This window comes from Mesoplodon densirostris, chromosome 11 (genome assembly GCF_025265405.1).
Source record: "Mesoplodon densirostris isolate mMesDen1 chromosome 11, mMesDen1 primary haplotype, whole genome shotgun sequence".
Classification (NCBI taxonomy): Eukaryota; Metazoa; Chordata; class Mammalia; order Artiodactyla; family Ziphiidae; genus Mesoplodon; species Mesoplodon densirostris.
In genome coordinates, this window is record NC_082671.1 from 34149524 (window position 1) to 34176641 (window position 27118).

The following is a 27118-nucleotide window of genomic DNA, read 5'->3' on the forward strand; positions in this document are numbered from 1 at the left end:
CGTGGCCGGGGTGAGCGCACTGCCAACCTGGAGCGCCGGCAAAAACTGGGACCGCGCGAGGCAACTCGGTTTCGGGAAGCTCTCAGCCGCGCCCCAGCACAGGCCGCCGCGTCCAGGGAGCTCGAGGGAGACAGAGGAGCCCGGCCCGCCCGGCTCGGCCCCGCCCCGGAGTGCTCCGCGCGGCGCCTGAGTGGGCCGGAGAGAAGTCAGTCAGGCGTCGGAGGTGGGACCCTGGCCGGGCTATTAATACCGGGTCCCGCCTGGTGGCAGCCGCCGGGCAGCGGTGAGCGCCTGGGTTCGGGGTGAGCAGGGGGTAACGCGGGGTCGGGCGCAGCTGCTGCAGCTGTCGGGCCGCGGAGAGGGTGGGAGGCGGGATGGAGGGCACCAGGGGCTGCCCGTGCTCCGGGTGCGCTAACTCCCGAAGCTGTTGCTTCCAACTTTTACCTCCGTCGGAAGCTGGGAGTGTTAGTGCCGGGAGATCTGAGACTAGACAGCGGAGCCGAAGCGAGTAACGTGCACACTCCCCACCACCCCCTTCCTCACCTGCTCAGCTTTATTATTGTTTTTATTCATCTCTAGAACATGGACTGCGCCCGCCTCTGGCTAGGGCTGTTGCTGCCTGTGGTAGCTGCGCTGGACTTCAACTACCACCACCAGCCAGAGATGGAAGCGTTCCTGAAGAGTATTAACCAAAACTACAGTTCTATCACTCACTTACACAGTATCGGGAAATCTGTGGAAGGTAGGGTCCGTCTCGTGTACTTTCCCAAACCCCTAGTCCTCAGTTTCATTCATTAAATATGCCTTAGCCTCCTGTCCCCTCTCCATGAAGCGACTCAGAGGGGCTCGAGCGGATCCATCCCTGCCTTGCGTGTTGGTTGTTTCTGCTTTTGTGTGTTGTGTTGCTTTTTGTCAGTGGAGTAGTAAGACCTGAATTTTACTAGACGTCTCCGCTGTCATTCGGTGTCGAGTGCTTTGCGTTAATGGCGTTCTGTTTTGGGATCTTGCAGACAGTGATTTCCTGGGATGAGTACTTTAGGTTTTAGTTTTCTACATGAACTTCTGCCAAGGAAGTCTGTTTACCCATCTCAGGTTTGTTTCCCTTTTTGATGGCTTCTTTAAATATGACTCGGACTGTTAGGATCGTGTCTTCAAGTCTCTTTTAAACTAAAACAGGGCAGTTGTGTTGGTGAGATTTCTATGTTACGTATAATTAGCCCTATGGCTTAAAGTTATGCAAAAAAAGTGGCTCTGGTACTGATTAAAAGGCTATTTTAAAAGTTATCCATTTGAATGAGACTAACTGCTGGATAATAAGTGTACCATAGCAGTGATTGGTATTGCCCTTAGTATTTTCGCGTTCATTATTTAATTACTTTATTGTTTTAATTTAGAAACCATATATTAAGTATAAATATACAACTATATATTAAGTAATTCTAATTTTAGTAGATAGGAAAATTGAATCATAGTGAAATTAAGTATTTTGCCCAAGAACACTCAGATCTTGAGTGAGTTTTATAACCAGGATTGGCGCTCAGATCATTCTACTTTAAGGCTTAGCCATTTTGGGACAAGGCAAATAATTTTACCAGATATTATTATTTCTCAATCTTTTGTACCTCCCCAAAGAGATTAGCAAATAACTTAATGCTTAAATTATAAGTTTTGTCAAGTGTATGTAATTTGGATGTCAGCTCTTTATAAGGTGTATTTCAACCCCATGTGAATTTTAGCTCTGAGTTTTTCAACCAATTTGTGAGTCTCTTAATTACCATATTCTTAAGTAATCGTTTTCCAAAAAATTAAGGCCATGGTTTTTATGTTTTAAAAGTATTACATAAATTTGCTTATGTGCAATGCAACATAAAAATCCTTGGCTTATGTGTGTAATGGCATTTTTGTTTTTAAACAACGTTGCTAAGGAGTTGGTGCCAGAATTACTCTATATTAATGTATCATCCAAACTTACAGAGGTTGGATGTATGAGAAAGCATATCTTGAATCAGCATATGTATTCAGCCTCTTGAAATCATTTTCCCCTAGGGCTAGAGAAGAGCAATTTTAAAAGATCTAAGAATACTAATTATATTAATAAAGGAAATATAGAACACAACTAACTTGAGTTATTGTTCAGTCATTTAACGCACAGGTGATGCCAGTGTTGTTAATTTTAAGTACTAAATGATTTGGTTTTTTTTTTTTCAAGCACAAAGTGCTTGTGGCGGGACTCTCAATGTCAACCAGCTATTTTGATCTACCCTGCGTGCTATCAGACCACGGTAATAATGAAAGGCAGCAGGCTTAATTGTTTTTACCTTGTGTGCACTATTGTGGTTAAAGGACTGAGGAATTACCATGTAAAAAATAAAATCTGACACTAGTTTAGGTCACATATTTGTATTGAGTATTCTGAATAATTACTCCGATTAAGAAAAATCCCAAATCTGCTATGAGGTTCTGAGTAGTAGGTTAAACTGCACGCTTAGTAACTGGGAGTCGGTTGCCAAGCATATTTGTTGGTACTCTTTTCACTAGATGCACAGTTTCCCCTGGCCATCCTGCCCTCTGATGTAAGATAAGTTTGCTTAGCAAACAAGATTTACCATATGTGTTATTTATTTTTCTTTGTTATTGTGAATGTGGGCAACATACCTAGAAGGGAAAGTAATCCTCCTACCTCGCCAAATACATTTTTAGTTTTTGTAGATGCATATCACGTGTATTTTCATTACTGTAATCATGGATTCTCATCTGCTTTTTTTCCCCCAGTTCACATTATTTCATTACGTATTTCCATGAATTGAAAGGTCTGCAGGTGTGAATTGATTGCTATATAGTCTTTTATCCTCGATTATGTGAATTTCTTAGTCATTCACCTCTTTGTGGCATCTATATAGTTTCTGGTGGCCTCTGTTATAAACAGTGATGCTAAAAAAAACAATTGCTACATGTCATGATTAATGGCCTTCTATTATAATTGATTTTTTTCCAGTTTTTAATTTTGAAATGTTTGAAACCTACCCCAAAGCTGAGTATGTATATACACTTCACCTAGATTCAGCCATAGTAGACAGACCATATTTCAGTTGAGCCTTCTAGAGGAAATCCCACTACCTAATATCAGAGTAAAGAAAATCTTAGGTAAAACAACGGAGGCAACTATAAAACAAAAAGAACAGACAGCTGAGTTGAGAAAAATCAGAAAATGTACAATGTTCACTGATTCATTCCTTCATTCAGTTAAGGGAGCACCTCTCCCATCCATTTTTTTTTTTTAAATTACTCCTAAGCCCCTTTGTCTAGCATGTTCCTGGCACGTATTCAGTGATTTGTATCTGTTTAGTGGCTTGACTGTTTGCTGAGGGAAAGCCATGTGAAGCAAGCAAACAGTTGTACCATTTGTGCCCTGCTATCAGGTAGCCCCCTTTAAAATACAAATGTATTTATTATAGATTCCCCAGCTGTTCTTTCCATATCCCCCCACATTAGTTCTAGGACCACTTTAAATGAGATTTCCTACATCTCTTTTCTAAGAATCTTGTCTTTCCTCCTGCTAAGTCTAACCTTGATCTGAATAAGGAAGGTTGCAAAGGGCAAGGGTTAGATAATAAAATCTGTTCTAAAGTGCTTTCCGTGTATTCGGTGTTGTAATACATTATTTCACTCTCAACAACTCAAATAGGCCTTATACTCATTTACGGAAAGGATCCAATGAGGCTTCTTTAATTAACAGAGAAGTTAATTAACTTGCTGAAGATCACACAGCTGATAAGTGTTAGAGGGAGGCTTCAAACTCAGATCCACCTTCTCTGAAGCACATCTCTTTCTCATTAAGGAAGAGGTTTGACACAGATGTGGCTGGTCACATGAAGACTGAGGTTACAGGAGGGTTTCAGAGTCATGTTTTGGGCACACTGGGTCTGAAAGTAAAGCTTCTACCAAGGATCCAACACAGTAGCCAGTAGCCACTTGTTTACTGAGCAGCTGAAATGTGACTAGACCAAATTAAGGTGTGCTAAAAGTGACTTTGAAGATTTCATGCAAAAAAGTAAAATAGACCATTAGTATTTTTATATTGATTCCATGTTGAAGTGGTAATATTTTACATATAAAGGCTAAATAAGAAATATTTTTTTAAAAACTTCACCTGTTTCTTTTTACTTTTGTTAATATGGTTGTGGTTTCTAAAACATTTTAAATTACATATTTGACTTGCATTGTATTTTGATTGGGCTGTGCTGATCTAGAGAGAAATTTGTTATTAGCAATTTTCTTTTTCTGAGTACAAAAGGAACTCAAGTTCATTTAGAAAATTGGGAAGATACAACAAAGCACCAAGGAGAAAATTAAAATCTCACCATCCAAAGGAAACACTTAGTAGACCTGAAAGACTATACACCCTGTTTTGTGCCTTTCTCCCCTCCCACTGAGCCAAATATCTTGCTTGCCCCTGCAAACATGTTATTTCTAAAACCTGAGTTTTAATGCCTGCTTTGTGTCCTATCAATGGATATACTATTGTTTATTTAACTTATACCCCACTGACATTTAGTTTGTTTCTAAATTTTCCTGTTATTAAAAAAAAAAAAGAAGTGCCATAGTGGACATCTTTGTAGCTAAGACAGCAAAAGTTGTCAGAGCACACACAGGCTTTGGAACTACAAGGCCCAAGTTCAAATTCTAGATCCTTTACTTTGTAGCAGTGTGACAATGGGTGGTTAGAATAATTCCTGGCACATAATAAGTACTACGTAAGAGTTGCTGTTAAGGATACATTACCTGCTATTGGGGATACATTTCCAAAAAGGAAATTACCAGGTCTTAAAGCAGTTCTGTGTATTTGATACAGGTAACCAAATTGATTTCCAAAAGGAGTATTGATTGATAATCTCAAGAAATGTATGCTTACCTCTTCTCTCTCTTTTTTTTTTTTTTTTTTTTTTTTTGCGGTACGCGGGCCTCTCACTGTTGTGGCCTCTCCCGTTACAGAGCACAGGCTCCGGACGCGCAGGCTCAGCGGCCATGGCTCACAGGCCCAGCCGCTCCGCGGCATGTGGGATCTTCCCAGACTGGGGCACGAACCCGTGTCCCCTATCAGCAGGCGGACTCTCAACCACTGTGCCACCAGGGAAGCCCTTACCTCTTCTCTTATACCAGTCATCAATCAGGCATTCCTGGTTTGAAAGATTACTGTAGTATTTGTCAAAGGGTACAAAGTTTTGGTCATACAGGATGAATATGTCCTAGATATCTACTGCACAGCAGAGTGCTTATAGTTAACAATATTGTTTACTTTAAAATTTGCTATGAGGGTAGATGTTATGCTAAGTGTTATAGTGATGATGATGATGAAAGATTACTGTAGCATAAAGTTTTCATTGTTGTGTTTAAAGTATAAAGGAAAATTTATTTCTCCTGCATTTCCCCCCAAGGATTCTCACCTTCACATATGCATTCAACAGATATTTATTGAATTCCTCTGCCAGGAGTCGTCATAACATCGCAGATACTAAAAAATCTCGCTAGAATTGGCTTAAGACTCCTGCCCCAAAGAGACATGTACTGTGCTCATGTACACAGACCTCTCATTGCCTACTCCCCTTGCCTGGGTAGATTCTGGCTGGTGATTTACCCTCTGAAAAGGACACTTGATAAAAGATTTTGCCACAACATTCGATTTTCTGTCACCCTGTTCATTTCTCAAGTGTGGTCGGCAAGCCAGTTTGCTTGAGATCCTGTATAAAATGCTTTCTGTGATGTAAATATTGATATATTGAGGACTAAATATCAAGACAGCCACTAAAATCTGGGAATTTCAGCTGTAATATACATACTTGTGATTTAAAGTTACATTGGGGTAGCAAGCCTTTCCCCTTCTTTAGCTTGAAATGTAAAGTCCTTTTCTGAAACACCTTAGGAACATCAGCTTTGTTTTATAACCATTAAGTTTCTTAAAGACACTGCCTTTTTTTCTTACAAGGACATGATTTAGATTTCCACTGTATTTGTGGTATGAGATTTTAAGAGGAAGAGACAGAATATCCAAAAAGTAACCCAGATGTTACTCTGCTTCAACCACCAATACTCTAGGGGCATTTGAAACTTAAAAAAATAATAATTGCAGCCAACATTAAGTGAATTTTACTCTTTGCCTGGCACTTTACATATACCCCTCAATCACTCTAACAATGGTATGAAATACCATTATCCCCCAATTTACATGTGAAGAAGTGAGATTGAATGAATCATCCACAGTTAGTAAATGACAGAGGGGTGATTGGAACCAAAGTCTGTCTTGTGCCAAATAGTGGACCCTTAAAGCTCTTTTCTGTAGAGAAAAGTTTCTCCAGTTACCTTTTTCTCTGTTCTTGTCCCTTTTCCCCTCCCCCATACATCCTGCTCCTCCCCTTGCCCCGACTGCTGTGATTCTGCAGAAGTTGAGGAGCATCCTCCATCATCCAAGAAAAGGCCTGTGTAAAATGTATTTTATGTGCGGAGTGATAGGCTATGGAATCCTAGACCCCTTTTCAGTATTTACAGTTTCATCCAAAGCAGTGTGAATTCCATATTTTGGTGTAGACTTAATTTTTTTTCTATATACTAAAACTGTTTGGTTATGAGGCAAAAGGAGAAGACTGAGATTCTGTTTTGCACACTTTCGGGACACCCACCCACCAAAATGCTGTCTCCTGAGTTGAGAACAGTGGTTCTCATTAAGAGTAGTACTGCCCCCTAGGGGGAATTTTGGAAATTGAGGGGAGGTTTAGGCCATAACTTTTAAGTCTTTGGAGCGGGGGGGACCTCGCTGATGCATCCTCCTGATCTTGTTAGCAACACACAGAACAGTCGTGCCTAGTGAAAAATCGTCCTCCACATTTTCTAATGTCTTCCATAGGTGCAAGACCAGCTTACAATTATCTGAGCCTAAAACCAATTCTGATTTATATACAAACACAAAATACTGTTTCCCCACAATTTTAATATGTACCAAACTTTCCAGGAATAGTACCTGTAGGTAGATTGAGGGAAAATTCAATTATATTTTTCTCTGAACTTGATTCCGAGATATTTCACGTTCTTAAAATCCTGGCATCAGTGACCACACAGCTGAATCAGTCTGCATGTGTAATAAATGCCTTCACCATGAATCTCAAGAATTGATATAAGCAGCATTTTCTTATTATAAGTTGCTTTCTTTTTATTTCCTCTTTATGTAAAGTTTGAACATTTTATCAATCTTTCTGAAATTATGTATGCAAATATTATTTTCTGTGGATTTCATGCCAGCATGGTGAAGGAGGAGTTGCAAAATCTTGGACGTGAAAAAAGAGGCATCAACTGATAGGGTTAGGGACTGTTGGTCTAAAAGCACAGATGCAGAGAGCTGATAAGACCCACTTCAAATTTATGTAGCCAGCGTCCAGAAGGTGTTTGGTTTCTGTTCTTAATCAAAACACGAGTGCCTAGAGGTAACACCGCAGTGACGAATAGTATCTAGAGTTGAGAGACAACTGCCATTCGCCCTGTTTCCTTCCTTTGGTTTGTGAATTTAGAATGCCCCTTTCTCGAAGAGTGCAGTCAGAACGTAAGATAAGAAGAATCTTAAAGTAAAAAAAAGATGCTTTTTATTGAAATATAATCGATTTACAATGTTGTTAGTTTCAGGTGTACAGCAGAGTGACTCAGTTATATATAGATTTCTTTTGCAGATTCTTTTCCCTCAGAGTTTATTACCCAAAAAAAAGGTAAAGTTTTGAAGATTATATCAAATACCAACATGCATTTGGGTTAGGGGAAGAAGATTAAATCGGAACTTCCTATCTAGTGATTGAAAAGAATTGGTATTCTTCCTAGCTCCGTAGCCATTCAATGTAATATAGGGTAGTAGTTTGCTGAGAGGTTAGGAAATCCTAATTTGAGTTTGTGTGCAAATAAACAGACGTAAAATAAATATAAGACATAAGTTGCACATTAAAAATGTTTTCTCAACCCTGTTTTACAAGGACTGCTACATGTCAGATGTTTAAAAAGCGTGCATTTTCTGGTCTGTGACCCTTCATGTACATAACTTCGTCAAAAGCTCAACTGGAGGTTTACTCTCCTTGGTATCACAAAAATGCTGCCAACTTCAAACAAGTTGCCTTCAAACTGGCTTCACAGACATATCCCGAACTTCCTCAGAGCTGAAGATAACAGCCTTCATGGTGGGGTATAAAGGCATTAATGACAGGGTAAACCCTTCAAATATGCAAGCACTGTCACAGAGTCTAGAAGAAGAAAGCAAACCCTCTGTTTGTATAAACAAAGAACTTTCAGTTAGTTGTTTACTCAGTTTTTAAAATTTCTCTGATAGGAATCTCTCTGAGGAAACTAGAACCACACTTAGGGAGCACAGCCAAAGTCACCTGAACTGACAGTTATCCAAATACATAACTCAGCCTCCTTTCTGACAAAGTGCATGGGTATACTATGAATACAGTCAGGTGAAACTGAGCACAACATCACATTTTTAGAGCAGGAATGGATGTTAGAGACCACTTGATCATTTATTCAGTTGATTGAGGCTTGGTTCAAAAATGTCACCTCCTCCTGGAAGTCTTTTTCTAGTCGCCTGGGCAGAGTTAGAATCTCCTTGCACCCCTCTTCCAGAGCATCTTCCAGGAGCTCTATGTTGTACCTGGAGGGCAGGGACCAGGCTTCATTCATCTTCGTATCTTAGGCCCAGTTATGTGCTGATTATATGTGACAGGCACAGTGAGGATCACAGCTGGAGAGTTTTTCCATGCATAGCAAAGGAAACATTAATGTAAATATGCTTTTATACACTTTTATACAGTATAGTATACTATTATATATAAGTATATAGGATGTATATTTTTATATATATACTTTTATATACATTTATATAGTTACACATACTATATGTAACTTTATATATGCAACGTTATGTAGTTATACATATGTTGTATGTAGTAAATACTTCAGTTTCTCAGGAAAATGAAATAGTTTTAGCAAAAACAGGTTATACTGCAAGGAAACAATGTTATGGGAAGTAGCATGATACCTTGGAGAGGCAGTATAGGAGGACCTCATTGTGACACAGCTCACGCTGGTGTGTAGGAGGGCAACAGGGAGGTTAGTGTCCTTCAAGCAGTCAAGGGCATAACTGAGTCATTCACTGACACACCTAGAGGGGTTCTGGCTCCCTCAGCCCCCAAACACTAGCCAAACATGTATTAAGAGAAGAGAGTAAATATAGGACACACACACACACACACACACACACACACACACACCCACACCCTCTCCATTAAGAAGAGGTTAAGTAAATATCCCTGGTTTTATTTGAACAGTGGAAAAATAGTTCAAGTGTCTATCTAGAGAATGTGAAAAAACGAAAAGGACCATGTGATGAAGCCTCCCCCCTCACCCCCGCCACCAGAAAAGTTAAGCAGATACTTGGAATCCCTCGATTTTAAGGGTCTTTTTTCCCCTCTATACTCAGGAATGCTTTACAGGTTTAAGATGTTCAGGTTTTGGAAATAAACAGGTAGACAGACTGAAGGTTGAAAGTATCTTAACTTTAATTTTTAGTCCCTGTTAAGTATCCATTCCCTTGCCAATTGTTGGTAACTCAGTCAAGCCCATCCATTAAAATTCTTTTAAAGGGGGCTGTTCACTTTTGTGATAGTGTGGACACATGGGGAGAACAGATCATTTTAACATGGGGCAATTCCACAGGAGTTTTCCCATTATTTTAATATTAGATTTACTTACACTTTAGTAATAATACCGAATGCACGTGGGGTTAAATTTGAGATGCAGGTTGCTCAATTAAGGAACACATTTTATTATTTTTTTCTGTTACTCTTAGAGACTGAGATGAATAATCTCTCTCTACTAGAGATAACCTAGAGATAAGCCTAGTGGGATTATCATTTGTTACCGGTAAGTTCCTTTCTATTTATGAAAAAACAGAAAGACAAATTGGGAAATACCACATTCTAGCCTTAATAAACATGTAGCTGGGCCTGGGTATCTTGTGAGTTTTAATGACATATACTTCTAAATGCACAAAATGTGTCTTCAGTCTCAGCGGCACTCTAGCTCGCAGTGTAGGGGTGGGCAGAGAGTCCAGAGGCTTTGAGGTGGAAAGGATTGTGCTGTATTCCACGAACAGAAATGAGGCCGGTGGTGCTGGAGCACAGTGAGCATGCAGAGAGTGGTACTGGGTAAAGCTGGAGAGGCGTGCAGGGGACAGTTCACAGAGTGGCTGGTATGCTAATTCAAACAGGGAGAGTTTGAATTCTGTTCTAAGAATAATGGAAAACCATTGAAGAGTTTTAATCAGAATGATGTCATCTGATGTGGGTTTGGAAAAATTATAACATTGGCTGCTGAATAGAGAATTAATTAGAAAGGGGCAAGTATAGAAGCAGGGAGACTAATCCAGTTATAATAATCCAGGCAACTGTTGATGATGGTGATTTGGATGAAGATGCTGTATTAGAAATGGAGAGAAGTGGAGGGATTAGAGATCTACTTTGGAAATAAAACCAACAAGACCTCCTTAATGGATTGGAAGGGGGTGGGCAGAGATAGGGAAAAATAGAAGATCCAGGATGACCTTTAGGTTTTCAGCTTGGACAGCTGAGCACCTGAGGTATTATTTACCAAGATAGGAAATACTAGAAGAGGACAAGTTTGGGTTGAAATCAAGACCTCTGATTTAGACAATTTTTTAAAATTTGAAATCCTTAATAGACATCCAGTTGGAATGTCCAGTAGGCAGGTGTGTAGGTGGAGTTTGGAGGAAAGTTTTGGCTGTAGAAATAAGCTTGAGAGTCATCAACATGTAGATGGCATTGAAAGCCATGGGATTATAAAATAATCTAACAAGAAAGTAAAGATAAAAGAGGGCCAGAATAGAGCCAGAGGATACTGTTATATTTTGAGTCTGGTAGAGATAGAAGCCAACAAAGGAGATGGAAAAAAAAAAATCAGCAAGGAAGTAGGAGAAAGGTGAAGAGTGATATCACAGACATGAAGGAAGAGCAGCAGTTCAAAAAGGAGGCTGGGGCTTCCCTGGTGGCGCAGTGGTTGAGAGTCCGCCTGCCGATGCAGGGGACACGGGTTCGTGCCCCGGTCCGGGAAGATCCCACGTGCCACGGAGCGGCCGGGCGTGTGAGCCATGGCCGCTGAGCCTGCGCGTCCAGAGCCTGTGCTCCGTGGCGGGAGAGGTCACAACAGTGAGAGGCCCACGTACCGAAAAAAAAAAAAAAAAAAAGGAGGCTGTCTCAGGGTCCCATGACCACCCACTAGTGAATTGCTGGAAGGACTCATGACTCAACAAAGTCATACTCGCAGCCAAGATTTTTGAAGCAAAAGACACAGTGCAGGCACAGCAGAATAATGATACATGTAGGCAAAGACTAGAGGAGTCAGCATGGGCTTGCCTGTTCTCCCTCGGTGAGGACCCCACAGATGCATGCTTCTCTCCAGCTGTGCACTCAGGGAAGCCCACTCGAGTCTTGGAGGCCCAGAGTTCTTCACAGGAGCTGGTTGCATGACTATTGTGACCCACAGGGTGCAGACCCACACTAGGTCCCAGGTGCCCATCATTTATCTTCACGTTTACTTTAAACAATGCTTTCAGCCTGGTACACGCTGACGCTCTGTCTTGCATCAATAATGAGTGAACACTGAAGAAGTTTAGTGCTCAGAGTTTGGTTAAGAGTAAAGACACAGACCTACTTGAGAATGGACTTGAGGATATGGGGAGGGGGAAGGGTAAGCTGTGACAAAGCGAGAGAGAGGCATGGACATATATACACTACCAAACGTAAGGTAGATAGCTAGTGGGAAGCAGCTGCATAGCACAGGGAGATCAGCTCCGTGCTTTGTGACCGCCTGGAGGGGTGGGATAGGGAGGGTGGGAGGGAGGGAGACACAAGAGGGTAGGGATATGGGAACAGATGTATATGTATAACTGGTTCACTTTGTTATGAAGCAGAAACTAATACACCAAAAAAAAAAAAAAGTCATTACAACAAGTGCAGGTGTTCCAGAGATAAGCAAGAAGTGAATAACACAGACCAGCTGTGTTAACTCTTTCCTCGCTGAGGTCGTGGTCAACCATGTTGGATGCAGTTACAAGTGAAGAATGAGACCCATAAAGTTAACTGACAGATCCCAAAGTAGCCTTAGTTAAATCTATTTATCTCTAGACAGATTCATTCAATTTATTCAGCAAACATGTATCGAATGCTTAGTATAGTTTGTGGCGTGTGCTGGCCACAAACTATATATAAAAATATAGAGGTAAAGAAGCCAAACATGGTCCCTGTCCTGATGGAGCTGATGATCGGAGGGGTGAGTGGGAAGGAAGAGACATCCTAGTAAATGCAGAAGAGATTCACCCTAAGGGAGTAGATGGCAGGGGACCGGAAGGACAGAAGTCAGCCAGGTGAAAGGGGGAAGGCAAGGCCATAAATGGCATGTTCAAAGGCCTGGTGGTTAAGGAGCATGTGGACCTTGTGTAGCAAAAGAAGTTGAGTGTGGCTGGAGAGGAGAGCATGAAGGGACGAGAGGAGGCAAGATGGGCAGATCGTGGAAGACCTTGCCCACCTTGTGAAAGAGTTCTTGCTTCATCCAAAGGGAGTCACATCATCCTAGGGACTCCTGCCTGATAGGAAAGTGACATATTTGTTTTCTTGATTGGAAAATTCCTGATCATTTTACAATTCATTTTGCATTACAATAAAGATTCCCTTTAAGAAATAAGGTGAAACAGCCATGCCTGGAATAAGAAATCAGTGAGAAAATACAAACATGCCAGGGTGAATAAACGAGAGCACCAACAAAACGTAATAAGAAATCTGTAAAAATAATAACAGTTCCTAAGAGCTGTCAGTGTGAAGAGTTCTGATTTAAATAGCATAATTGGATCAGATTATTCACTTAAACCTTAAAGATCACTTATCTTTATCATACAGCTTACCAGAAACATTTCAGTGATGCATCACCCATAGTGTCTTTTTGCCCTCACAGAACCCAGGTCACACAAAAAGAAATGATTTTTTAATCAGCCATTTTGGAGACAAATTCTGGTTATGCCAGACTTATACAGAAAGTGATAAATATTAATTAAATCTAGAATTCAAAGAAAAATGTCAGAGCACCTAGGAACAGACCTTAAAATTTTTTCCCAATGGTATTGAGATGTAATATTGGCATATGACATTGTGTAAGTTTAAAGTGTGCGACGACATTGTGTAAGTTTAAAGTGTGCGACGTGATGATTTGATAACACATGTATTGTAAAAGGATTACCATAAAAAGATTAGTTAACACATCCTTCTCCTCACACAATTACTATTTTGTTGCGGTGCTGGTGCAAACATTTAAGTCTAATCGTTCAGCAACTTTATATAATACTGTATCGTTAACTATAGTCACTGTACTCAGAACTTAGAGCTGGCAGTTTGTGCCCCTTGATCAACATCTCCCTATTTCCCCTGCTCCCCAGTGCCTGGCAACCACCAATCCACTCTGTTTCTATGAGTTCAGCTTTTTTAGATTCCACATATAAGTGAGATCATAGCTCTGTCTTAGTTCACCTAGCATAATGCCCTCATTTCCTCCATGCTGTGGCAAATGGCAGGATTTCCGTCTTTTTCATGGCTGAATAATATTCCATTGTATGTACATATCACATTTTCTTTAACCATTCATCCATCTGCAGACATTTAGGTTGTTTCTATGTTTTGGCTATTGTGAATAATACTGCATTGAACGTGGGGATGCAGATACATCTTGGACATACTGATTTCATTTTTCCTTCAGATAAATACCCAGAAGTGGGATTGCTGGATCACATGGTAGTTACGGTTTTAATTTTTTTATAGTAGCTGTACCAATTTACATTCCTGCCAACAGTGCACCAAATAGAAACAGATTACCTTCTATTTTAAAACAATATTGGAATATTGTTATTATGAAGTACAGTTGACCCTTGAACAACGTGAGCTTGAACTGCGCTGGTCCACTTACATGCGGATTTTTTTTCAATAGTAAATACAACCAAACTACATGATCCGCGGTTGGTTGAATCCTCCACTGAGGAACTACAGATACCAAGGACCAGCTAAGTTATACACAGACTTTGACTGCTCAGAGGCTTGGCACTCCTGACCCCCTTCACTGTTTAAGGGTCCACTGTACAGCCACTTGAACTTTTCAGGTGATATATAGCAGCACTGAGAGGGGACATAATCTTGGGCTCATTTTCTAGGTAAGCTATTGAATAGGAGCAGCAAGGATGGGAAAATGAAAGAAATGCAGCTGCTCTTTACTGAGTACCTGTCATGTGCCAGGCACCGTGCTAGGCCCCTTACAGATTTTCCTCACTTAAGCTATATGAAAACTCTAAGTTATTTACATTCACGTTTTAGAGCTGAGAACAAAGAGACTTCATAGATGAAGAAATTGATGATCCAAAATTATGTCTTGGTAACTGATAAATTTGGGTTAGTAATCCAAATGTGTCTTTCAGTAATTCATTTACATATTCGTTCAACAACGATTTATTGCCCTCCTGCTGTCTACCAGAACATGGGCAGGTGGATACAAAGAACTTGGACCTTTCTCTTTAGGAACTAGGACTGGGGCCTTACACCAAATCACCTTAATGGGAAAACCACTGTAACAGGGCCATGAACGTTCAAAGGCCTGGCCTCCAGGGTGCTTGGGAAAGTCGAGAAAGGCTTATCAGGGAAGCTGATAATTGGACAAAGCTTTGACTGTTCCCAGGCAGATAGGTGAGGGGGTAGGAATTCCCGGTAAAGTGAATGGGAAAACAGACTGGAGCTAAGGGGCAGGGTGAGATTTTGCTTCCAGCAGCAGCTGGGGCACTGAATGCTGCCCCTGTACACGGTCAAGGATAAAGAGCTGAAGGTGATTTCTAATGTGTCTTAGCATCTAGGGTATCTTAGTTTGTGCTCACTGGAAAATACAAAGTTTTAGAAGGATTTTGTCATTATGGGTTTGGTTTTGGTTTTTTGTAAGCAGATTGTTCAAAGGACAGTGATAAATAGGGAAATATTTTGACTCACGTAAACTCTTCACTAAAACTGCACTCTTTGTAGCCCCCAGGGGGCTATGATTCCATAGGACATTCTGTTCTCTGTCCTTGGGAAAGTATGTTTAAAGAGTACTAAAAGGGGGTACTTGACCCATTAGTAATAAAGTTGAACACTTTATTGAATGCTTGTTATGTACTAGCTACTTTCATGCCTTATTTTAAATCCTGCCATCAATCTGGGAATTAAGTAGTGTTATCTCTGTTTTACAGATGGGAAACTGAGGCTTGGGGAAAAGGTGACTTGCCCAAGGCAACTTAGCTGGTAAGGGGCAGAGCTGGGAACTCAAACCCAGGATTCAAAGTACCAGTTCTTCCAGTTTTCAAATGGTCTCTAGAAACCTGGAGGCTTCTGTCAAGATGACTTGAGATACTTTAGTGAATAAGGAGACAGTCAACAGCTTGGGTTCCCCTTCCTTAAACCAGAGCAGCTCAGCTTTAACTTCTTACATTGGATCTTCACACAAGAATCTACTGGAATAAAGGTTCCATGACCCAGGGGGAGGTAACATGAAAACTACTGCACTGACTATGGAATCTTTGCAAGAATAGACTGAGGAAGTGCCATAAACAAGGCAATATGCCAGACTTTCTGGCGGGTGCTGAGGGGTATTAATTTCTGCCCTTTGGAATGTTCTTTTTTAGTGGGACATATATATGTGATGCTTTACAAAGGTTCAGAGCCCTCTGAAACTGATCAAAACAAGATTGTATCTGTTAGAAAACATTGAATATACTCTACCAAGCCAAATGCTAGGAGCTTGTATAAATAAGAGTATCTTGGCTGATCACCTACGTGTTGGATTAGACAAAAGATCTCACTCTTGAGCCTTCCCATGCCTACATCCTTGCTATACTCTGGGCAGACATAATCTATCTAAATATCTCAAAATGCTCAGAAACACTCTCACCACCTCTACTGATCTGTCTGGGCCCAGGAGCTCTGTTCTGACAACTGAGATTTAGACTTATACAGACTCCATTGATGGATGAGGTGGTAGAGAGCAGAATCTGGCCATCAAGAACTTTGGATTTTCCAATGAGCAGAGTAAGATGCCTTAGATGCTAAGGCTGTAGGACCCCTGCCACCCGATGGGTAGGACAGAGTGTACTCAACATCCTTAATGTCTGGGAGGAGAAGTTGCTGGTGTAGTATAGGGGTGCTTGAGCTGCCCTGACCTGACGGAACTCCTCCTGTGCCTCCCGGGAACCAGATGGTTGGGTCAGACAAGTAACTGTGTCATTCCTCACCATGGGGTCCTACTTGCTAGAGGGGGAAAGCTTTCCCCTGTATGCTAGAGATGGAGATAGAAGTGAATTTAGGGAGGAAAACAAAAGTAACCTTTTACATGGGGTAAATTAACAGAATCCCAGCTGCTAAACACTGAGGTTTGCTCCGTGAGCAGTCCAAAGCCTGTTTCCTCTGAGAGGCATATTATGAGCTGATGTTAAAAGCACATGTGATCTAATGAGAAACTGTTCAATTTTCAGGTGGAAACTCTAGGGAAATAGAATAAGCTAATGAAACAGAATACTGTTCAGTATGAGAAGGTAACTCTCCAAGCATTTGAGTTTCAAAACACCTTAGGCTCATAGGAGTCACAGTGTAATCTTAGAGTGACCAATGAGAAGTTTAATAATGTCCTCGCTTGTATTCATTCTTTTTATAGCTGCCTTTAAAACAAGTTCTCATTTGGCAGTCATTTAAAAAATAGGTTTTAAAATTAGGTGGTAGGGTGAAATTTGAGTGTTTTATCGAAGTAATCTTAATTTTTTACATCTTGGTAAGGAAGGGATGTTGATACCAGGTATTGAAACTGGAGAGCTATCAGAATAGGAGGAAATACCACATTTATGTCCACACCTATAAATACACAGATATTTGCATTTAATAGTGCCTAAGAACACAGACTCTGTAGAGTACAGATTGCCTGGTTTCAAAGCCTGGTTATGCTATTCAGTAATTGTGATCTTGAATGAGTTTCTTACCCTCTGTGCCTATTTCTTCTTTTGTAACATGGAAGTAATAGTATCCATGTCATAGGATGACCAGAGGGTTAAATAAGTTCATAGATGTTAAGCACTCAGGATGTGATTGGCACGTAATAAATGCTACAGAAGTATAAGCTACTATTGCTGTTATATAAGTTGGGATATTTGGCAACTTGGATGAATGGCACTGACACATGCTTTGGTGTTTAAAACACATGAAGCGACCCTTTATTGAGGGCATCTTTGGTGTCAGGCACCAGCCAGGCAGTATGCGTGCTTTGTCTCATTGAACCATCACAACACCCTGTAAGGTAAATACCAATTGACAGCTTTAGAGACTGACGTGTCAGCGGTTTAGTAACTTGCCCGGGGCCACAAAACAAGTCGCTGGCACATTCAGACCAGAGCTCCCAGACTATAGAGCTTGCCTCCGGCATATCTGCGGTTTCGGGCTGACCTGTTCCCGCCAGCACACCTTGTGACCTGGCCCACACAAGTTCTAGCATCCAGCTAGACCCTCCATTTTACAAAGCAGGGACGTTAGTCCATTGCATCAAGTGAATTGCCAGCGGTCACCCTCCAGTTAGACTGAGAAGTTCAGATTAGGAAACCAGATCTAATATTAAGGCCGGTGTCTGTCTACGTAGGGTCCAATTGCTTGTGGTATGTTTGACAAAAAAGACTCAGGATAAGTTGTCAGATACCAGATAACAGATTCCACTGGGATCTAGCATATGCATGCTCAGATACTGGGTGACAGATCATCCTTTGCTTTAACTGGTTTTTATGTACTTGACAACTTAAATGAACATCGGAAAATGGGGAGTCTTTGCTTTTCCACTTTTGCATTTGCTTTGGAAAATCCCCTATCTCTTTGAGAGGTTTAAAATCACATTTAACAGTAGTGTAGTAATCTTAGGAAAAAACCCACCCATATTTCTCTTTATCACTCTTTATCTCTGGACCTCAGCAGATGAGAGCTTTCTGTCCTATAGAGAAGCACATTTGCACAAAGTATGTATGAGGATGTAGACGTACAGCATTTATTTATAATAGTAAAAATGAAAATGATATAGTCGTCTAACTAATGCCATTGAACTGTACCCTTAAAGTGGTTAAAGTGACACATTTTATGTTATATTTTATCACAGTTTTTAAAAATTAATAATGTAATATACCAAAACTACTGAATTGTACACTTTAAGTGGGTGAATTGTGAATTGTGTAGTATGTGAATTATATCTCAATAAAGCTGTCCAAGAATAACCATACATTCATCAACAGGGAATTGATTAGGTTATGCTATACCCGGTCAATGAAACATTCCACAACCTTTATAAAAGAACAAGTTAGATTTTTCTTTTGACACGGGAAGATTCCAGAATATATGTGAAGGAAAAAAATTCATATCCAAACTTTTTTCTATGCATGTACATAGAGAACATATGCACATGTCTACAGTTGTTATGCAGCTGGTCTTTTTCACAAGCTGCATGGCAGCCTGTGTTGGAGGTTAGTACCTGTAGGCATACCTCATTGTTTTAAACTGCCCCATACTAGTCATGGTTTGATTTTACCATAGCTTATTCAATCATTTCCATGTTGATGAGTATTTAGGTCATTTACAACCTTCAGTTTTCTCCAACGATGCTGTGATTGATACCCTCAGTAATTTCCTGAGGTAGGCATTGCTAAGTCAAAAGGCACGTGCATTCTTGTACTTGGTAGATGCTCACAAATTGCCCTTCAATAGGATGTATATTTACACTCCCAACACCACACGAGTGTGTACGTTTCCCCACATCCTAACCAACACTGAAATTTTTTTCCAATCCAGTGTGTAAAATGTCTCCATTTAAAATTGCATTTTTATGATTGAAACTTAGAATGAGCATGTTTTCACATTTTACTTCACATTAAATAAACATCAAGGTACTGCTCTAGATGCTGGAGACAGTGAACCAACACAAATTCCTGTCTCGTGAAATTTACATTCAAAGTTCACTGGCCTTTTTTTATTTCCTCGTGCCTTTTGCCTATTTTTCTACTTGCATGTAGGCCTTCTTAGATATTCTGGGTAGTCTTTGTTATATATGTGGCAAATATTTTCACCCATTCTGTGGCTTGTCTTTAAACGTTGTTTTTAACATCTTTTGCCTTACAGAAGTTTTAAATTTCTATGAGGTCATATTCATCAATCTTTTTCTTTATGGTTTTATGTTTTATGTCTCATTTTAAAAGGCCTTCTTTACCCCCAAGGTCATAAATGTATCCTATACTTTTTTCTATATTTTTACAGTCGTAGTTTTTACACCTAGCACCTGAATCCATCTGGAATTTATTTTGGTGAATGGAGTGGTCTGTGGATGGATTTCACATCCTACAGTATACATTTTTAAATGCTCAAATTTTTTAAAAGTACGTATGATTTTCGTAAGCATCAAGAGTGATGATGATTTTGAAAAGATACTTAGGGAGTGGATGTCCAGAGGAGAAAAGGTAAGGTGATGGGAAAAGAAGCCTCTGGCCTGTGGAGTGGATTTGGGTCATAATGGATCCAGATGAGGACAGAGACAGAAAGAGAGCCCCTGGCTAACCTCGTGTCCTGGGAGCTACAGCAACTCAGGCAATACATGAAACATCTCAAGTAAACAAAATGTCAACTTCAGAATACAAGAATGAGAAAACAAGCCAGAATGCATCAGAGATTGGATTCTTTGGTATTACTAGTAGTAATATAATAGAATTCGTTAATTCATCATCTGGGACAAAAATGAGTTTGGGATAATTCCCTATTTAAAAATAATCCAGCCCTGCATTAATGATTGACTTTATTCCTATTAGTTCTGGCTACCAGCGGTTAATAATAAGTGGCATATTGATGAACACTTTTTTAGATATAAGAAAGCAAATGTAGGGCTTCCCTGGTGGCGCAGTGGTTGAGAGTCCGCCTGCCGATGCAGGGGACACGGGTTCGTGCCCCGGTCCGGGAAGATCCCACGTGCTGCAGAGCGGCTAGGCCCGTGAGCCATGGCCACTGAGCCTGCGCATCCAGAGCCTGTGCTCCGCAATGGGAGAGGCCACAACAGTGAGAGGCCCGCGTACAGCAAAAAAAAAAAAAAAAAGAAAAAAAGAAAGCAAATGTTGTGTGGCAGAAATAAGGGTAACAAGTGAAGGAAACTCTGGTAGGTAATTCTTTAAAGGGGGGTGGGGTGGGTTCTAGTCTGGGCTAAGCCACTCAAAACCACCTGGTACCCTTCTCCCTTGGCATTAGATCCATATGATCCTTTAGTGTCTGTGTTACGCTGATGAGTTTAAAAATACCAATCCAATTATCAAACAAGTTTGCTTGCTTTGTGCCAGGCTCTGTTTAAGTGCTTTTCAAATGTTAGCTCACTTACTCCTCATAACAACCCCATGAGGCACAGATATAAGCCTTATTTTGCATGAGGAAACTGAGGCTCCAGAATTAAACAGGGGCCCAGCATCACACAAGAAGTAGCAGAATCACAGCCTGGACCGAGGTGGTGTGGCTCCAGGTCAACCTAACCACTATGCTAATGCCGCCTCCACATTGGCGATTTCAGCAAATGCAGCGGTCAGGAAAGAATTACTGTACTCTGAGCCCTCATGAGGCAGAAATGAAAAACCAGTATCAGGAAAAGATAGTTGTAATGCCTCTATGGTTATCAGATCACCCAGGAAGGAACCTCTTTAAAGTAGAAAGACAGGACTTCCCTGTTGGCGCAGTGGTTAAGCATCCGCCTGCCAATGCAGGGGACACGGGTTCAAGCCCTGATCCGGGAAGCTCCCACATGCCGCGGAGCAACTAAGCCCATGCGTCACAACTACTGAGCTTGCGTTCTAGAGCCCGTGAGCCACAACTACTGAGCCCGTGTGCCACAACTACTGAAGCCCGTGTGCCTAGGGCCTGTGCTCCGCAACAAGGGAAGCCACCACAATGAGAAGCCCGTGCACTGCAGCAAGGAGTAGCCCCTGCTCGCCACAACTAGAGAAAGCCCGCGCAGCAACGAAGATCCAACACAGCCAAAAATAAATAAATAAATTTATTGGGGGAAAAAAAAGCGCAGAAAGACAGCTGGCCCATCTGCCCTCCAGACCAGCCCTCTGACTTCAGTTCCAACGTGAGTTCCGTAGTTCCTGGCAAAGTTTAGCCTAGTGGTAAAAACTGAGAAGAGTGCCTGTAGATATAACATGTGGCACGTCCATGCAGGGCTAGTCTGCTACATTCTGGAAGACAGTGGTTCTCCATTTGGTTTGCATCCCAGGATGGAATACTACACGCTTCTGAGAAGGAGTTACATTTACACACGACAATATGAGTGAATCCACAGAAGGGGATAGATAGCACTGGGGAGTAGGCACAAGGGTGCCTCTAGTTGCTGGATGAGCAACTGTGTGTTCAGTTTATACAATCCACAATAAGCTGTGCAATGTATAGTTTTCTGTGTGAATATTGTATTTCACTACAGAGGTTTTTGTTGTTGTTTTTAATGGTGTATATTATAGTCGGCTGAGGTATTGGGAAAAATGCAAACTCCTGAACTCACATCTAGGGGACCGCGAGTTTGCAGTTTTAACAAATACCCCAGATAATTCTGCTGCAGGTAGCCCAGAGACCTGCTTGTAAGAAACACAGTCTGCGGTTGATCTGCTTAACCCTGGCCATCAACAGGACTACATAAGCTGAGGAACAGAATTATTTGAGGATGATTATTCGAGAGATATATCTTATATGATTTTAAAGGTCCACAGGAATGCGGAAACACTGTATAAAATGCCTGCAGCAAGATTTTTCTGAATCCTTCTCATGCCTGCATGAGAGGTATTTAAAAATCTTCCCGCATTTTTTTTTTTTTTTTTTTTGCCGTATGCGGGCCTCTCACTGCTGTGGCCTCTTCCGTTGCGGAGCACAGGCTCCGGACGCGCAGGCTCAGCGGCCATGGCTCACGGGCCCAGCCACTCCACGGCATGTGGGATCCTCCTGGACTGGGGCACGAACCTGTGTCCTCGGCATTGGCAGGCGGACTCTCAACCACTGCGCCACCAGGGAAGCCCCTTCCCGCATTTTAATGAATAGAGCATAAACTCCAGGCCTGGCTCTATTCTACTCTAGTTTCTCTCCATTATATAGAAGTCATCCATACATGACTATCGTCGTTCACGTCCTCCACTGTCTCTTCTTCCCCTTCCACCCAAATGCAAGTGCCGTGGTTACAGCTGCTCCCCCCAGCTTCCCCGATTGGGCCTCTGTCCTACCATTTCATGCCCACTTACACATATGTTAAGTGGGGAGGGCGGTTTGAACAACACATTATTGCTGGCACCTGATTCGGAGGAATGGTTGGGCACATCTCAGGGTGTTGCCCTAATAGTAATTCTGTGGCTCAGCATTGCTAGCTTGTTGAACAATGAGAAACCCTGGCAAATCTCGTTGCCCAACCTTTCTTAAGAATCTGCCTCATCTGTATATCCCAACCATTTGACTGAGTGTGGCGAGGTGAAATAGGCGACAGCTTGAATAAGGTCCCTGTATACCCATGTCTGAAAGTCAGTTGAGGTAAACAGAAGCGCACTGTCCGAGAGGATATAGGCCGGCCACCATGTGTGGCAAATGATAAGTGCAGAGCTGCCTCTGTTGCAGCAGATGTGAAATGATCCAGGGCTACATTGACTCATTGTAGGAAAGTGTCTAATATAGTCAAAAAGGGTCTCTGGAATGGCTCCTTATAACTATTTGGACTTTTCACTAAAGGTTCCTTTGTCACAAGCCCTGGAAAAGAAGGTGCCTTTGAAGAGGCCTGACTTGCATCCTATGTTTATGTGCATGAAATTGATCGTAGGCCTTTGGACATGGCATCTGGCCCACTCTCCCTTCAGAATAGTTTGCCAGTGAGCCTTGTGCTTTGTGACCAGACTGCCTTGTATCCTTGTGAAACTGGAAGGGCATAAATCGTTAATTAAATATATATAAACAAAGATCGAGATAAGGTGTGCTTTAGTGTGTGAGTAAACTCTGGTGGCTGGTTAACAGCTGCATTTCCTCATGCTTCTTTAGAAATGGGCATTTCTCAACCCACATTTTAAGGTAGGAGCTGATCTGAGATACAAGCTAATTATAAGGTTTGAAGTGGAAAAATTGGATCTGGAAGATTTTCTGACCTTGAAATGTTCAGTCGCAGTGGCCCATGTAAAATATTGGGTCTGCTCTGGCAGACAGCTCAGAGCCTGAACATTCAGTGTTGCTCCCTTGGACATACTAAGCCAAAGCTGCAGTTATAGGTACAAGATGGTACTACTAAGGCTATGATCTTCAGTTTAGGAAGACTTATGATCAGTCAGTTGGACATACACAGCCAGAGAAACAGTTGGGAAACTTAGCAACTTCCAAAATAAATGATTTCCTTGTCCATGTGGACATAGGTCTACTTTGCAGGTAACATTGACTTTGAATGGTAAGGAGTTAGTGTCTCAAAGATCTTCTAGACACAAAAGGAAAACAAATGACTTTCCAAAAGCTTCTTATTGATGAGTCTAGTGCCACTAATGGAGAAGTGACTTATGAAGGGTTGCTTTTATTGGGCAGGGAGAGAGACATGGGAGATGAATCTCTGGCTTTGTTTTAGGAGTCAGATGCTTCATGGATTTAGGAGTTAGCTGCCTCAAGTTCTTTGTCCTAAGAAAGATAAACATTTATTGCATCTAAGATGGTAACAGGAAGTTCCACTTTACATTGAAGGAGCAGTGTGGAACAAACAAACAATCTTAGAGTAAAACAAAAAGCCAGTTTGACCCCAGGCTGTCAGAGCCTATTCCCTCAACTGTAAAATGAAGGTAATACTAATTGCCTTACCTATCTCGTGGGGTTTCTGTTGAGGATTAAATAGTAAGATGAAGAGTGAAAGTGTGTGAAACACTTTGGAAATTATGTAAAATATCAGGATTTTAAGCAGATATGGTTTCCTGAAATCTTTGAGTTCTTCCTCAGATTCCACGACTATGACATCATTTAAATATGCTACCCCTTCTGTAATCCTAGTAATCAAATTCTCAGTGCAACACTGGAAAAGCCCAAAATCAATAGAAATTCCTACTAAAGCAGCTCACCCTATAATGCCCCTCAATGAGTGACGGTTGTTGATGGGTCTTCTGAAAGCATCATTGCCAACTCTTTTGTAAGCTTGAGAAATCCGTGGATAATTTCTGAAGGTTGGGTGTTGCAATGATGTGACCGCCAAAGCACTGATTCTTGTGGTTTTGTTTGTTTTTGTTTTTGAAGTAAATATTTATATTTGTATTGACTTTGCAATGAACTTATTAACATGTTACTTTGTTACAGAAGTTAACACCAGCTTGTGGCTTAAATGATCTAGAACCATAGTGTTAAATATGCTCATATTCTTCTTGGCCATATTAAAAATAAACAGAAGCAGAAATGTAAATAAATCTCATACTCACCACTCCTTTGAAAGAGGTTGAGTGATTATCATGTAGCTTCTTAAGGTTGTTGCCAACAAACCTATGCTGTGATTTTGTTAAGGGATAAATTGAAAGGACCCTTGGAAGCCACAGACTCGGAGTCCAGGTTCACAGTCACGTTCATCCTCTCCTTCTCAGCAGCCACGGTCTGCCCCTGCCTCCCCTCCCATTCCTCCCCGTAGTGGTCTTACTGCTCTGTTCTACCCAAAGCCCAGAGGGGAGTGGTGACCAAATGCAGGCAGAGGGAACAGTTCCAACCATTTACATCCTTTTTTGTTTTTTAATAAATTTATTTATTTTATTTATTTATTTTTGGCTGCGTTGGGTCTTCGTTGCTGGGCGCGGGCTCTCTCTAGCTGCGACGAGCAGGGGCCACCCTCTGCTGCGGTGCACGGGCCTCTCACTGTGGTGGCCTCTCCCGTTGAGGAGCACAGGCTCTGGGCGCGCGGGCCTCAGCAGTCGTGGCACGTGGGCCCAGCAGCTGTGGCACGCGGGCTCTAGAGCGCATGCTCAGCAGTTGTGGCGCACGGGCCCAGTTGCTCCGCAGCATGTGGGATCCTCCCAGAACAGGGCCCGAACCCGCGTCCCCTGCATTGGCAGGCGGACTCCCAACCACTGCGCCACCAAGGAAGCCCCTACATCCTTTTTTCCCTGATCCAAAGCCCAATCTGGAGGAAGACACGAAAGTCACAGTTAAAACTGCCCGCCATCCAAGCTTTACTGATCCCTTATTCTTATCCTATGTTAATCACTTTGCCTTTGCTAAGTTAATGACTTAGTTAATGTTGTGACCAGAAAACTCAATGATCACATAAATCATGTGATTTAAAAATATTTCTGTAATTTTTTTCTGGTTGTAATAGAAGTTTTAAAATATCCTGTAGTTAACATTCACATTTGCATCGAAATGACTTTTCTTTCTTAATATATGTGGAGATTTAATAAGCTATTGTGCCTTGGTTTTGCATAGTAACTTTTTTTTTTTGGCTGCATTGGGTTTTCATTGCTATGAGAGGGCTTTCTCTAGTTTCGGTGAACGGGACCTACTCTTAATTGCGGCGCACGGGCTTCTCATTGCGGTGACTTCTCTTGTTGCGGAGCACAGGCTTTAGGTACGTGGGCTTCAGTAGTTGTGGTGCACAGGCTCAGCATTTGTGGCACACGGGCTTGGTTGCTCCACAGCGTGTGGGATCTTCCTGAACCAGGGATTGAACCCGTGTCCCCTGCATTGGCAGGCAGATTCTTAACCACTGTGCCACCAGGGAAGTCCCATAGTAACTTCTTTTTTTTGGCTGCGTTGGGTCTTCGTTGCTGTGCGCGGGCTTTCTCTAGTCGCGGCAAGCGGGGGCTACTCTTCATTGCGGTGCTCAGGCTTCTCATTGCGATGGCTTCTCTTATTGCTGAGCATGGGCTCTAGGCATGTGGGCTTCAGTAGTTGTGGCACATGGGCTTCAGTAGTTGTGGCTCACGGGCTCTAGAGCGCAGACTCAGTAGTTGTGGTGCACGGGCTTAGTTGCTCCGCAACATGTGGGATCTTCCTGGACCAGGGCTCGAACCCATGTCCCCTGAATTGGCAGGTGGATTCTTTTTTTTTTTTTTTTTTTTTTGCGGTATGCGGGCCTCTCACTGTTGTGGCCTCCCCCGTCGCGGAGCACAGGCTCCGGACGCGCAGGCTCTGGACGCGCAGGCTCAGCGGCCATGGCTCATGGGCCCAGCCGCTCCGCGGCATATGGGATCCTCCCAGACCGGGGCACGAACCCGTATCCCCTGCATCGGCAGGCGGACTCTCAACCACTTGCGCCACCAGGGAGGCCCGGCAGGTGGATTCTTAACCGCTGTGCCAGCGGGGAAGTCCCCCATAGTAACTTCTTAAGACCTTTTTTAGTACAGTTCTGTGTTTCCATCAGGAAGAGGCAGCCTGTGAATTTCTCACCTTGGGGCCTCCATTCCTCACCCCGCATGGCTTCACCTTTCAGGTGAACATCTTGACCCTGCATCTCACCTTACAGACTACAGAAGCCAGTGAATCAGGCCATGATTTTTTTTACCTTTACCTTTAAAAAATCTTTGCTCCCCAGCTTCTTACTTTGAAATTTTTCAAATCTATAGAAAAATTGCAAAAATATTAAATACTCAGTCTTCATTTATATATCTACAGCTGTTAATATTTTGCCACATTTGCTTTCTCTTATGAGCTCTCTCTGTAGGTTTTGCTGCATTATTAGAAATGGTAAATAGCAAGCTTACTTACAAACACTTAAGCATGTAACATCTAAAGATAACTTCTTCCTAACCACAGCACACCATTATTAAATTAAGAAAATAATAAATACTCAATGAACAATATGCTCCATTTTCAAAGTTCTCCAGTGGGTTCCAAGAATGCCTCTTATAACTTTTTTTTCCTCTTAGAATCCTATCAAAAATTGGAAACACATTGTCTATAGTGTTCTATCTCTTTAGTCTCATAATGTGGCACAGTCC

General features: G+C 41.8%; 1 protein-coding gene across 1 annotated transcript in view; it reads left to right on the forward strand.

Annotated features, from left to right (window-relative positions):
- Nucleotides 1-276: 276 nt before the first annotated feature.
- Nucleotides 277-27118, forward strand: part of CPM (carboxypeptidase M) — a 90029-nt gene continuing 63187 nt past the window's right edge. Inside the window, exons 1-2 of the mRNA XM_060112352.1 lie at nt 277-302; nt 580-742. Coding sequence (XP_059968335.1) covers nt 583-742 — 160 coding nt within the window. The 5' untranslated portion in view covers nt 277-302; nt 580-582. The remainder of the gene's footprint in view (nt 303-579; nt 743-27118) is intronic.